We start from the raw sequence: 12847 nt of genomic DNA on the forward strand, positions 1-12847 counted from the left end.
CAGTAGAAACTTAACGTTAAGGTTGCTTTTGATTGGGATGTTCACAGCGAGATCAAGGTCTAGGCTAAGAGAGGAGGAAGTGAGAGAGGGAGAGATGGATTACGTGTCCAATCCCCTCTCTTCAGCACTTCTCTCTGTCTCTGCCCATCTTCGTTTCTCTGTCAGACGAGAGATTTATTGTGTCTCTCGTCTCCGTCCGGTCGCATGCAGCTTCAGGTTGTGTGAATTAGAGCGCGCTGCTACGAGATGAGTCGACTCACTGCACTGTGTAGTGATTAGCTCAGGTATATCCTCCACCCCGGCCTCCACATTCAATTTAATAACTCAAATAAACAAACACACACACACACCTGGATCCTGCCTTATGCCACATCTCGTCAGGTTCATGCATGTTTCAAGTGTGTGTGTGTGTATGTGTGTGTGCGCGTGTGTGCGCCCTCACCCCTCCCTCAACTATAAATGGCTTATCAGTTTTAATCAGACCACATCTGGTTTTCAGACGTTCATCTCTGCTGGGCAACACAGGCACACACACACACACACACACACACACACACACTTACACACACATTCACACACACACACACACACACACACACCGCAGGCACAGTGTGCTAGGAGTGTCAAACCAAGTCATAAATCACTGGTGGATCAGTCTTTCCAGATCCTCTGCTCAACCCATCTGTCTTCCTCTCTCTTGCTTCACTTGTTGCAGTGCATCAAAAAGTCCAGCCCAACTTTAGCGCACGGTTAATGAAATAATCAGGATTTTTTTTCATTTTGAAGATGCAATTTAAACAATATAATAATATTAAGAAGAAGAAGAATTTGTATTCACCTATATGAGAACAATACGTTGTGATAGGAGTCTGTCTGTCGCTCCCTCCCTTCCCCCCTCTCTCTCTCTCTCTCTCTCCCTCTCTCCCTCTCTGGCCTGGAAAAGCAGAACTCATCGAGGTGGTAATAAAAGACAGGTGCACTTTTATTCCTTCTGAAAGCTCGCTCTCATCTCACCACAGTTGGAAAACAGAGGTGTGCTCGCCGTTCGTCGTATAACACCCCTCTTTCAGGGGGCTGCATACCAGACCTCTTGTCCATCAAATAAAGTTTTTAGATTATCTCAGAGGACTGGGAGAATTTGCCTCTGTCTGTCTGGATCGACCAGATGGGCATGAAGAGTTTCCACTGGAACATTTCTGTTGGCTCTGTGTGCCGGCCGGGTCTGCTTTATCAGGCAGCGGCCATGTGTGTGAGTGTGAGTGTATGTGTGTGACTGGGCTGTGGGCTGCGTAATAAACCCTCCCCTCCTTCCATGGATGCATAATAATTAATACAAATTTCTTCATACCATGGGTCCTGAATTGAGTGGTTAACTTGTCTAGTTACTGACAGATGATCCAGACACCTACGACATAAGGAAATTTACGCTCCTGCACTCAGGTCATACATGAAATAAATGCCATATTGTCTCTAACTCATTCATTATTCCTTATTTTTAGACGACTGTGTCATAAACAAGCTCGCTGCAGCTGTTTTTCAGCAGATTGAATTTACAGTCGTAGCAGCAAATGTGAAGCCTGCTTTTGTTTATCTCTGAGTGAAATTGAAGGCTCATGTCAAAAAGTAGTAAGTCTGCCATGACTCTCGCTGTAAGCTGCACTGTCTGCAAGGAGGGAGAGATTGACAGGAACTAACAGTAAGAGTGTAGTGGAGCTTAGTGGACGGCCAGTTGGAGCGTACACTAATCATCTGTTGATGTTTACACTACTTTTACTATGCTTGTCTTACAAGGCTGATTTCAGAGCAGTATTGACTTTTCATGGATTCTGGTTGAAACAAGTACGAAAGCAAATTTAAAAATATACCGAGGTATTCTGTTTCTCATTAGATGATGACTGGAGGCTTCTTTGCTTCTTTCTCAATATCTCCACTTATTATGAAATGGGCTTGTTTCTTATTTGTCATATTTGGCTTTTGTACAATTGATCTTTTACGAGTTCATTTCAGAAATTTAATTTGATCTGCTCAATTGAATTTACGCTTGTTTGACAGCTTTATGTCTCAACTTTTGTTTTTAAATGGCCTTTAATAAAGCTCAGTCATTTATAAAAAGATCCTAAAAGTTTTACGCTCAGCTCTCGGAGAGCAGATGCGGAAGATACGCTTGAACCTAATCTACCACAGATTGAGTGTTTACATGAGGTCACTTCATTTGGACTAAGAGCTTAATAAGCTCATTAAGTGGCATAAACACAGCTCATGTATGGTCTTTGTGTTGTCGCTGACTCACAGTTGGATCAGTCAGGTGCTAACGTAGTCTGATGGAACGTGTTGGCGCAGGCGGCACAGATGGATGAATGATCCGGTTGTTGCTCTGATCAAAGACTGATGACACAGCTCGGTGTCACTTTATTTATTTCTCTCTTTGGTTTTTGTTTTTGTTCCCTCTCTTCCTTCCTGTGTGCCGCTCTGCCATTCCTGCAGCGTCAGAGGACAGGAAACATGTGCGTGTGTGTGTGTCAGTCTGTGTGTGCGTGAATGAGAGAATATATGTGTCTAGGTTTAGTCTGAATTCGTGTTTTTGTGTGTCTCTCTGTATGTCAGTTTATATTAAGTATTCCCATTCCTGTGTGTGTCTGTGTGAGTGTGTGTGTGGTCTGACTGTGTGTCATTTGCCCCTTGCTTTGGCACTGCCATTGATTTCCTCCCGCTGTAACTTCCTGCCTGAGGCGATTTAGTGTTTCCAGTGGCAACACTCACTCTCCAACCATCACTCTAGACTCACTCCCTCCCTCCCTCTCTCCCTCCTTCCCTCTATTCCCCTCTTCCAAGTTTGCTCAATCCACCCATCCATCCATCTATACATACACGACTGTCAGACCACAGCCCCGTCTCATTCATTAATCATCAGCAGTGAGAAGGAACAAGGGAGCAGTCAGACGAGGGAGGGGGAAACAGAGAAAGGTGGCAGGAATGACAAGTGCAGCCGACTGGAGGTTAAAGATGAAACTTGACCCTGCGGGGAATCAGAAAGTAAAACTGACATAACCCTGAGAATTACAACTTTGTTTCTTCTGTGTTTTTTTTCAGATCCCATTCTCCCTGGTGCAATTTCCACTTTGGGAATATTTAAAGGTATGTACAGTATCATAAATGTTGTCCCGCTCATTTTATTCACGCTCCGTCTTTATTATCCATGTATTTTATTTCTGCCTCGTCCCTCCACTTCTCCACCACCGTTCCCCAGCACCATCATTTACACTAATTATTCCCTGTGGTAAATCCATAGTAAAGTTCTAACAGTGTGCTTATGCTCTGACACATTCACAGCCGGCTCACCCTCTGCATTCCCCCGTATCAGCGTGGCAGGAGAAAATGGCACTTTTTACGCCTCGTTTTAATGGGTTGTCACGACTACCATCAAACCAGCCCAGAATTTATTGTAACGTCTGAGCATATCCAGTTTTTTCTTTTTTTTTCTTTTTTAAATATCCCTCTTGACCTCTTTCGATGCCTTTCTCTCCCGTGTCTCTCGGCTCCTGTTGCCTCCTCTGTTGTTACATTGTGCAGCCCTGAATACATAAAAAGCCGTTTCTTTTTCTGAAAAAGACGGAGTGACATCATGTCTCAAGGGCGCGAGAGGCGGACAGTCAAACATTCCATCAACGTTGAGAGAGCGAGCGAGCAGGCCGAGTTTAAGATGGAACAATATGTGGCACAGCTGTGTGTGTATACGCGAATGTGTGTATCTGTGCATTTGTGAGTTAGAGAATGTCGTTCACAAGTGTCTCTTTGTCCCTCAGTCAAAAGGCCTTCTCTCTCCAGACCATCTGGACACATCCGTTGGCGGAGAGCTGAACTGCTGGAATCTGGACCTCTCCTCTCTCCTCTCCTCTCCTCTCCTCTCCTCTCCTCTCCTCTCCTCTCCTCTCCTCTCCTCTCCTCTCCTCTCCTCAACATGATATGATGCTCTGAATAATGAAGTTACAATAGCAGAGGCCAGGATGAAAATATAAAGCAGCTACCTTGAGGTGTTTTTTTTTTTTGTTTTTTTTCCAGAGTGACCACCAAGATGTTCAGAGGCTTTCATATATAAGAATAACTTGATTTAGGTTGAGAAAAAAAAATGCCCAAGTTGAAGAATTTGAGAGAATGAATGTGTGTGGCATGATCTCCCATCTGCTCTGTGGAATAGTAATGTGCTGCGTTATGATCTCTTTCTTTTTATTTCACAACGAGCCAGCACAGCTGTCAGTGAGAGAAACAGAGAGAGGAAAAGGAAGAAAACCAACCACCCAACTGCTTTAGGCCTCTTGGAAGAGGAGTCAGCAGACAAATCCTTTCTCAGAGTGCATTAAGTTCAACTGGTCATTGAATTTCTTGGATATCGTGAACAGGTTTGTTGCAGGCAGGAAAAGTCGAGGGATTTGGAGAATTGATTGAGCAAGTCGCAGGATATGAAAGAATTTGACACATTGGTCACTGCGTAGAGATTTAATGCCTTTTCACACCAGAAACTATTATCCATATGAATATTTTTCCCCTCTTTTTCATTTCACAACAGTGTGGTTTTCAACTGTGCAGTTTACTCCATCTGTTCTGACCTCAAAAACAGCATTAGCAGAACAGAAGGGTGTAACACTTTTAGGTTATGATTAAACACCAACGAACAGCCACAAAAAATTAAAGGAATTCTGCTTCACAGGCATGATGGGAACTCAAATGAGTCAGATGGACAGCACCATCAAATACACACACACACACAGGCACGCAAAAATACAAACACATACGTGACGTACCGACACTTGCACACAGACCCACCACCTCTTTTCCTGTGGGAAGCCATCCAGGTGCAAACTCTGACCCTGACATGGGGGTTCACAGGTCAAAAAGTTTGTTTTCCCAGGTTTACCCCTTATTATTTATTCATGAAACAGAGGAAGAGAGAGGGAGTGAGTCAGAGAAGGGAGAGAGACAGAGAGGAATCCCCCAGCGTGAGGCCTTTGATGTGGAAAACAAAATCTCCTTTTTAATCTGGCCTCTAATGGAATACACATGACACATCCTGAGCTCGTGTGCACTCTCTGCCGGTCCCTTTTTTTTCTCTTTCTCCCGTCTTCTTCTTCTTCTTCTTCTTCTGTGTTTACTTGTTTGTGTTCGCCTGCGCGTGCACGCACACATGGCTTTGTGATGTTCACATGTGTGCGAGATAGGAGGAGAATGAGATAACATGTTACAGATTAAATGTGCACGGGGTTGGAGGGTGGATGGGGGGGGGTTGGATGGATAGACAAAGAAAATATTAGTAATCGCTCCATGCTGTTTCTCAATTGCTCTCCCTGAGAAGTAATCATACCTTGCAGTGCCCGAGGCAGCCCAGCTGTCCGTGTGCATTTTATACAAAGACTAACCTCGCCTAGCCGCTCTTCCTCGCTGCTTTGCTGAAACTACTGGGGGGAGAAAAAGAGACAGCCTTGCCCCCCCCCTTGTCCTGAGTTCATCCTCAAAACAAAAACATCAGGTGGTTTCACTCAGTAGCCAGTTGCATTTGGGCAGGAAGTCCTGTGATTTAAGGGGTTTGTTCGACACAAACGGCTACATCTGTCCTTGTTTTCATTTAACATTACATTTTAACAGAAATTTAATTGTCAAAAATGTATATTCTTATTTATACACGTCAAAATTAACACAGTCTAAGGACAGTACAAAAAATGCATGCGAATGAACTCTGTGTACCAAAATTGACATTACCTAAGGATAGTAGCAGAATCCAGAATTCCCTTAAAGACATTTTTAGCATCCTCGACCTGCCCTTCTGAGATTTCGCAGGTGCTCTTTAACTAACTTGAACTTATTCTACAATATTTTCTTTTTGTAAATGAATTTCATTAAAATCATCAGTTTGTTGTCTTCAAGTCCATCTCATCATATTTATTTGTGCTGCTCAGTTTGTGGTCCGCCCCAGGCCCATTCATTCCTGACTCAAAAAAACACCTCACAAATTTGTTGGTTGTATTTTTAAAAAAAAGCCTCTGTAATTTATTGACAACAGCTGGTCACTGTAGCTTTTAGCAAACATTACTCAAAAAAGAATAAATAGTGAATTTGTTGGCAGCAGAGCGGCGTGTATGTGTGGAATATGTCATCCAGCGCAACAATGTGAGTCCGTGAAACTGGTTCTCACCGATGTTTTTAATAATAGTTTCGACAACAATGTAGCTCTGTGGCACCCAGGAGCTGGACGTCTCCGTTCTTTGGCTACACAGACAATGCGTTCTGAGAAAAACTGCAGAAAAGTATCATACTTGTGCGTAATTTGTTTATGACAGTGCATCAATAAATGGATGTAAAGGATTGGTTGGACTTGTGTCAGTTGCCAAAAAATGATGCCATTAAGCAACATGTGTAAGGATTTAGCCTGATAGAGTGGGAGCGTATTCTCCAGCCTCCCTCATGTACAGTCCCAGTTCTTGGGAAACAAGTAGCATGACATCACTGGGGAGAAAAGGCAACACAAAAATAGCCGGACAAGTCGGTTCCCAGCCGTGGGCCTGGACCCCAGACCAGACCAAGGTTCACAATGTGTTTTCAATGTGTCTGATATCTGCACTAACTACAATCTCCTCTCTCTTTCTCCCGCTTTCTCCCCTTTTCTTGCTCTTTCATCATCCTCCCCTATCGACAACCCTCTCTTTCTCTCTCGACATTTCTCTCTCTTTCTCCCAGACTCTGTGGTCGCGGAGGCAAGGTCACACGCTCTACTCTTGGCAGGCTGCAGTGTGCGGAGCTTTTGCAGGTGCAGGGGATTATATGCTGCTTTGGGAAAGAGGAGGGGGGGAGAGGGTGGGGGATGGTAGAGGGGGGGAGAGGGAAGGAGGGATGGATAGATACATGGATAGGTGAATAGATGGCCAGGAGGGAAGGACACGTTTAGCCAAAGCCAAGAAAAGAGGACAGAGGAGAAGATAAGAAGTTTCAGCCTTTCTCTGAAATACTGTTGCCAAACAGCAACTGACTCCTCAGTTCAGTGACTGTGCATCACTAATGAGAAAGATCTCATTATTACGCTCCTCAAGCCCTTCAGCTAATGAAAATCATACCATTGGAAACTCTGTGGGTCTGTTCAAGCCAGGACGAGTATCAGGGGAGACACAGACAACCACGGGGACAACAGAGGAGGGATGAGAGGGGCCGGTTCCTGGGTATGGGCCCCTGCAGCTGTGCGACCTCCTGAGCACTGGGGCCTGAAGTGGTTTAAGAGAGAGGAAAAAAGAAAGGCACAGGAAAAGAGGGAGTGGACTGAAAACAGGATGAATAGGGGAAAGGAAAGAAAATTATGAAGCACAAGATAGATAATAGTTCCCTGTTAACCAAATGTAAAGGTTATACTTATCTTAGTTGTCCTGTGTTTAATGATTATGTATTTTAAAGAGTTTGATCTCAATAAGATTATTGTTTTAAAGGTTGTAGACATGAAATACACACCTTTCACAAAAATAATCAAAACAACCCCCATGCACATACACACGCAGAAAAAGGCGAGGGAGAAAATATCAACAACTAAACCAACAAATTAAACTCAGTCACTCACAACCAACCACTTCAACAAATGAAAGGTTCCCTTATGTTGCATTGAAAAACTTTTCAGGGAGTGAACGTCACGTCACGCTGATTACATAGGTAAATTAGAATCAAAGCAAAACCTGCAGGATTGAAAGACGTGCTGCGTTCAACATGATATTCAGCTGTTTTACCAGGACATTGTTTTACTATGACAACAATCCATAATACTATTATTGATAACGATGTGTTTCTGGAGGCAAGGAAAAAGGTTTGTGAGGATGTGTTTATACTGAAACAACCAGACAGGTTCATGGAGGCGATCGTGTCCCAAAACATTTTTCTGGCATCAGCCTTCAAGGTGTGTACACACACTGAACCTGATTGGCATCTTCTCCACTTTGTGTTGCATCCGTGTGGGTTGGACGAGTGACAGCTGACATTCCATTCGGCTCATGCAACATCACTGCCGGCGTAGCTCCTCCCAACTTTGAGAAGGTCAAACACCTGTCAGAGAATGCAGGGATGTTTTAGCAGTTTAGAGTTTAATACGTGTGAAGCTGTGTGTTGTTTGTGCTTGTTTGGCACCCTGCATGAAGAAAAAAAAAACACACAAAATGGTCAGATGCTGATGCAGAGAGACAGCATCAACACCACAAACAAGTAACTTGTCTCTGGTGCGTTCAGAAAAAAGTGATGGACATTTCACTTGTACAGTATCAGTATAAGAGAGAGAGGAAGATAGTACTGTATGTGCGTGCCGTGCAGTATTGTAGCTCTGAATAGCAAATGTGTCACATAATCTATCCTTCATCCCAGTCTCCATCTTTGTTCGTGACAAAAAAGCAGAACCACTGTCAAAATACATATTTCAGAAGAAGAACAGTCCTGCGCTGGAGTTGGCCCATGGAGCTGATATTGGATAGTTCAAGCTTTCAGTCCATAACTCTTGCGACACCACAGCGCGCCAGACAGGACAGGAAAATTGAGGTTAGCAGCTCTGGGGGCGATGAAGAGATGGAGATGGAGGTGAACGAGACGGCACCCCGAGGAGACGAGATGTGGCTCCGTGCCACCCCCACCTGGGCTCGGTCCATGATGGGAGTATGAAGAAGAGGGAAGGAAATCAGAGTAGAAGAAGTGAGATGAGAGACATGAGATGTGGACAAGACAAAAAAAAAAAAGATGTAAAAGAGTTTTTTGATAAGGAACAGATCAGATCAGGGTGTTTGCCCACATCAGTGAGGCTGAAGCTTTTGTTCGGCCGGTGGGGAACAAAATCTCGATGAGACTGAGGTAACTTTATATAAATATGGATGTATGCAGGTGTGTTGAATTTCAGTATTCAGCTCAAAGCAAACTGACGCACTACTTTTCCAGAGTGTTGATGGAATTTTTAATGACAGGAAAAATGACAGAGAGGTGTTGAGCTGGAAGAATAGAAGACGACTTGAGCCAAAAGCTAGAAGAAGGGGGGAATCAGGGGGGTTGGCAGTTGGGGGGAGGAGAGGGGGGGAGAGGGGGGGAGTGTGGGGGCGTAGGTCCTGTGACCGAGCCGCTGTCCAAGAGGGAGCCTCAAGTTTCACTCGCTTCCCCTTACATTGCACTTCGCACTCTCTCTTTCACTCGTACATAATCTGCTTGACACTGGAAATGCTCACACAAGCGCATTTAATCATCGCAAATATCTCCACTAACACCGCGCACTGACTTACGACGGGCTTGACCCTGTCTGAACCGCCTGGAGAGAACCGCCTAGCCCGAGACGGGATTACATCACCGACTGGTTCTTTCGCCGTCTAACCTTCATCACATCACATTGCGTTTCCAGCCAAATTTAGATCCTCCAATTCAGCGCTCCATGTGCAAGATTTATAAGGATAATGCATCCTTTTATTGCTCTCCAAGAATATTAGAAAATAGCCCCGCAGTATCTTTTTCATCCTTGCTGAAGTTTCAGTTTTATTCACCCAAGCGAGAGAGGGAAAAAAAGAAAAAAAATCATTTAAACCCACTCTTCTAAGCAGCCAGCAGTAACTAGTAAAATGTAACAGTGTGTTACACCATGCTGGACCTCAAGCTTTCCTGTATCCTCAGCTCACTTACAGTCACATTGCTCCTCGGTGGCCCGTATGGATGTGTTTACCCAGAGCAGTTGCTATGTTTGTGGCAGAGTGTCACACACACACATGCACACTTGCACACACACACATACATTCCCACTTAAACACACACGCACACTGCGGCTCAGCGGGGACACCTCTGGATCGCGCCGCCCATCCAGCTTCCAACTTGGAGTGCTGGAGGGAAGTCAGGGTGTAACTGCTGTAATAAAACCTTTTCAGTGGGAGTGAGTGTATATGTGTGTGTGTGTGTGTGTGTGTATCCAAATGCGTCTGCTTTTAATGCTTGTGCGTACAAGCAGGTGTGCCTGTGTGTGTTTGTGTTCTTGTGTGTGTGTTACAGGAGGGAGTGTGTGTAGCTCAGGGGAAGGCGTGGGTTGGATGAGGCCGGAGGAGGGGGGGAGGGGGGAATAGAAGTGTGTCTGTCTGGTTTTTGTGGTCTAATAATGGGGAAGGTCTCGGATGGGGAATATTATCATTTTTATGAACTCTGCGGAGACGGGGGCCAAGAGCTCCACTGTTTATTGCTAAATTAATACGTTACAGTAACTGCGGTTAAGTAATTGGACTTTTTAAGGGTTTATTTTGAATATTTAAAGACTGTTCTGAGAGCAGAGAGAGGCCCCTTTTATGTCTTGTACTTCACCAAATGTGTGTATTTGTCTTTTGTAGGTGCAGTAGCGGCGTTTGTTACCACTCCTCTTGACGTGGCGAAGACCAGGATCATGCTCGCAAAGGTATACACAGTCAAACACACACAGCAGCACACAGCACACCCACTGGCAGCGACTTTTAAACACTGCTGTCAGGTGATGCCTCGCAGGCAGAGAGCTGAGCCGACCTGCAGCCTGAGCAAATTTCAACAGTGTCAGCAGCAGCAGCAGTACACAGGACAGAGCGGGGCCGAGGTAGCACCGGGACAGTAGTGAGACGTACACACACATGCACACACATTCGTCTTCTGACCTGGACTATGGACAGTGTCGGAGAGACGTTATTTGTGCGCATGGTTAGTGTTAGAGTGAGGACTTGTTGCTGCTCCAGAGGAATTTCCATCTCAAGGCTGCTTGTCACCGAGAGGTGAACCAGAGGACCAGTGTCCCACTCCGCTACTCTGTGGAAGTGCTCTGAGGCTGCCCCCCCACCCCCCACCTCCACCTCCACCCCCCCTCTGTGTACGGAGCAGTGGACCTCCCTCCTCCTCCTCCTCTTCCTCCCCCTCTCTCCACCTCCTCTTTTCACTTCTGGCTCGCTCTGACTGTACGTCTGGCTTCCCTCACTTCGTCCTGTGTGTGTACGTGTGTGTATGCGTGTGTAAAGGGTAGTGAGTTCAGAGTTACCCCAATCAGCCTCCCCCCCCACACACACACACACACACACAGACACACACACACACACACACACTGACTGTCCTTGGAGAAGACACAGTGTTCCACCTCCCTTCCACCTCCGTCCTAAACTAATGAGATACTGGAATTAACAAAACACTCGGCCGGTCTTGATCTTCTGTGAGAAGCCGTTGGCCGAAGGTGGAACAGCGCGGTACAAAGGCTTCCTGTAAACATGATCTGAAATGCAGCTGCTGTAATTTACCACCAGCAAAGGACTCGGCCTGCGTTGCCTCAGAGCTGTTCGGTTATAACTTTATAAGGCCAAGATTTTGATTCACTTAAGGCAGCGCAGGTTAACAGGGAAAATAAAAGGCTTCATCTCGTTCAGTGAGAATGAAATAAAAGCCAGGAGTGAAACTTCTTCAGCTGAGAGACTGGAGGTGTCTTAGTTTAAAACCTGTTCACAGATTCAAAGGATTTTTAACAAGTTAACAGTGTTGTAACATTCAAAATTTATGATGCAACTCATGTTTGCAGAAATTAAGCTAACAGTGTCAATATTTGCTGTGAAGTGAACCTTTCTTATTTATCTTGCTTGGTACAACAGTTTGCATTGTAAATGAATATTATACTTGTTTATATATTTGTTATTAGAACATTTAATTAATATTAATATATTACCTGTGCTATGATCTAGTCTTGGAGATCACAGATTCCCAAGGTGTAACATTTTAAAAAGTTTCCAAAAAAAAAAAAAAAAGGATTAGTTTTCTGTCAGTGGCCTTATGAATGAACTGGCAAGTCATTCAGCACTAATTAGAATAGAAGTGTAAAATGTGCACATGTAAAGTAAAATATGACAAAACCGGATCTATGCTGCTCTGGTTCCCTAAAGGTGTGACATGTCATTTTTCAATATCATGTCAGTTCAAAGTTTGGTCCCACAGCAACAAAGGAAGACAAGTCGAGGCAGGAGGGTGGAACGGAGACAGACGGAGCGAGCCGGGCTGGTGTTGATGGGTATGGACGGTTTGGATCAGTTGACGGGGGGAGGAAATGTGGGTGTTGGAGCTTGTTACTTCAGTTTCCTTCCCACAGCAGCAGAGGAGAAGGGTTCTCTCTCTTTTTTTTTTCCTCCTCCGGCCCGGCAGGATGAATGAGCGGTGTTGTACAGTAGGCAGTCTGGCGCGGAGGACGCAAACGAGGGCGGATGTCCAGGGCACAGCTGGACGTGTGAAGCTCCTCCAGGACAGGACTCCTGCCACACCACCCTGCCTGCAGCAGCAGCAGTGACAAGCCTGGCACATCACACTGCTGCTGCTGCTGCTGTTGCTGCTACTGTACAACACTGCTCCTCTGCTCGAGCTGGCCGGATTCCCGCCAGTGCACCACACTATTGCCATTAGTGTCACTTTCACTCCCCTCCACATGTCAGGGTCAGGCTGATGTGTTCAAACGCCGTCTTGACGAGTCAGTGTAGATGCTTCGTGTTGTTTATAATGATTGCGAGACTTAACATAACAAAGCAAACCAACAGAACGAGAGGAAACTCATAGATTGAGCTGTTTGAACTTTTTTTTAATGTCAGCACTAGTTGCACAGGGACTTGTGTGTGTGTGTGTGTGTGTGTGTGTGTGTGTGTGTGTCTGTGTGTGTGTTTTGGACACCCTCTTCCTCCGTTCCCTCCCTCCACCATTCCACGGCGGTAAAGGAAAAGAAAACTTGTCAGACGAGGAGAGGGGAGACTCATTTCTCAGCCACCTGTCTCCAACAGAAACATAAGGAATAGGGGTGGCTTTTTCTTTTCCCTCGCACATGAAGATAGAAAAAAAA

General features: G+C 45.1%; 1 protein-coding gene across 1 annotated transcript in view; it reads left to right on the forward strand.

Annotated features, from left to right (window-relative positions):
- The window catches only part of slc25a26 (solute carrier family 25 member 26), a 54716-nt gene that overhangs the window by 31818 nt on the left and 10051 nt on the right, over positions 1 to 12847 (forward strand). The window contains exons 6-8 of the mRNA XM_083971127.1: positions 3091 to 3135; positions 6727 to 6796; positions 10356 to 10420. Coding sequence (XP_083827253.1) covers positions 3091 to 3135; positions 6727 to 6796; positions 10356 to 10420 — 180 coding nt within the window. The remainder of the gene's footprint in view (positions 1 to 3090; positions 3136 to 6726; positions 6797 to 10355; positions 10421 to 12847) is intronic.

Source organism: Trachurus trachurus (assembly GCF_905171665.1).
Source record: "Trachurus trachurus genome assembly, chromosome: 5".
NCBI classification, from domain to species: domain Eukaryota; kingdom Metazoa; phylum Chordata; class Actinopteri; order Carangiformes; family Carangidae; genus Trachurus; species Trachurus trachurus.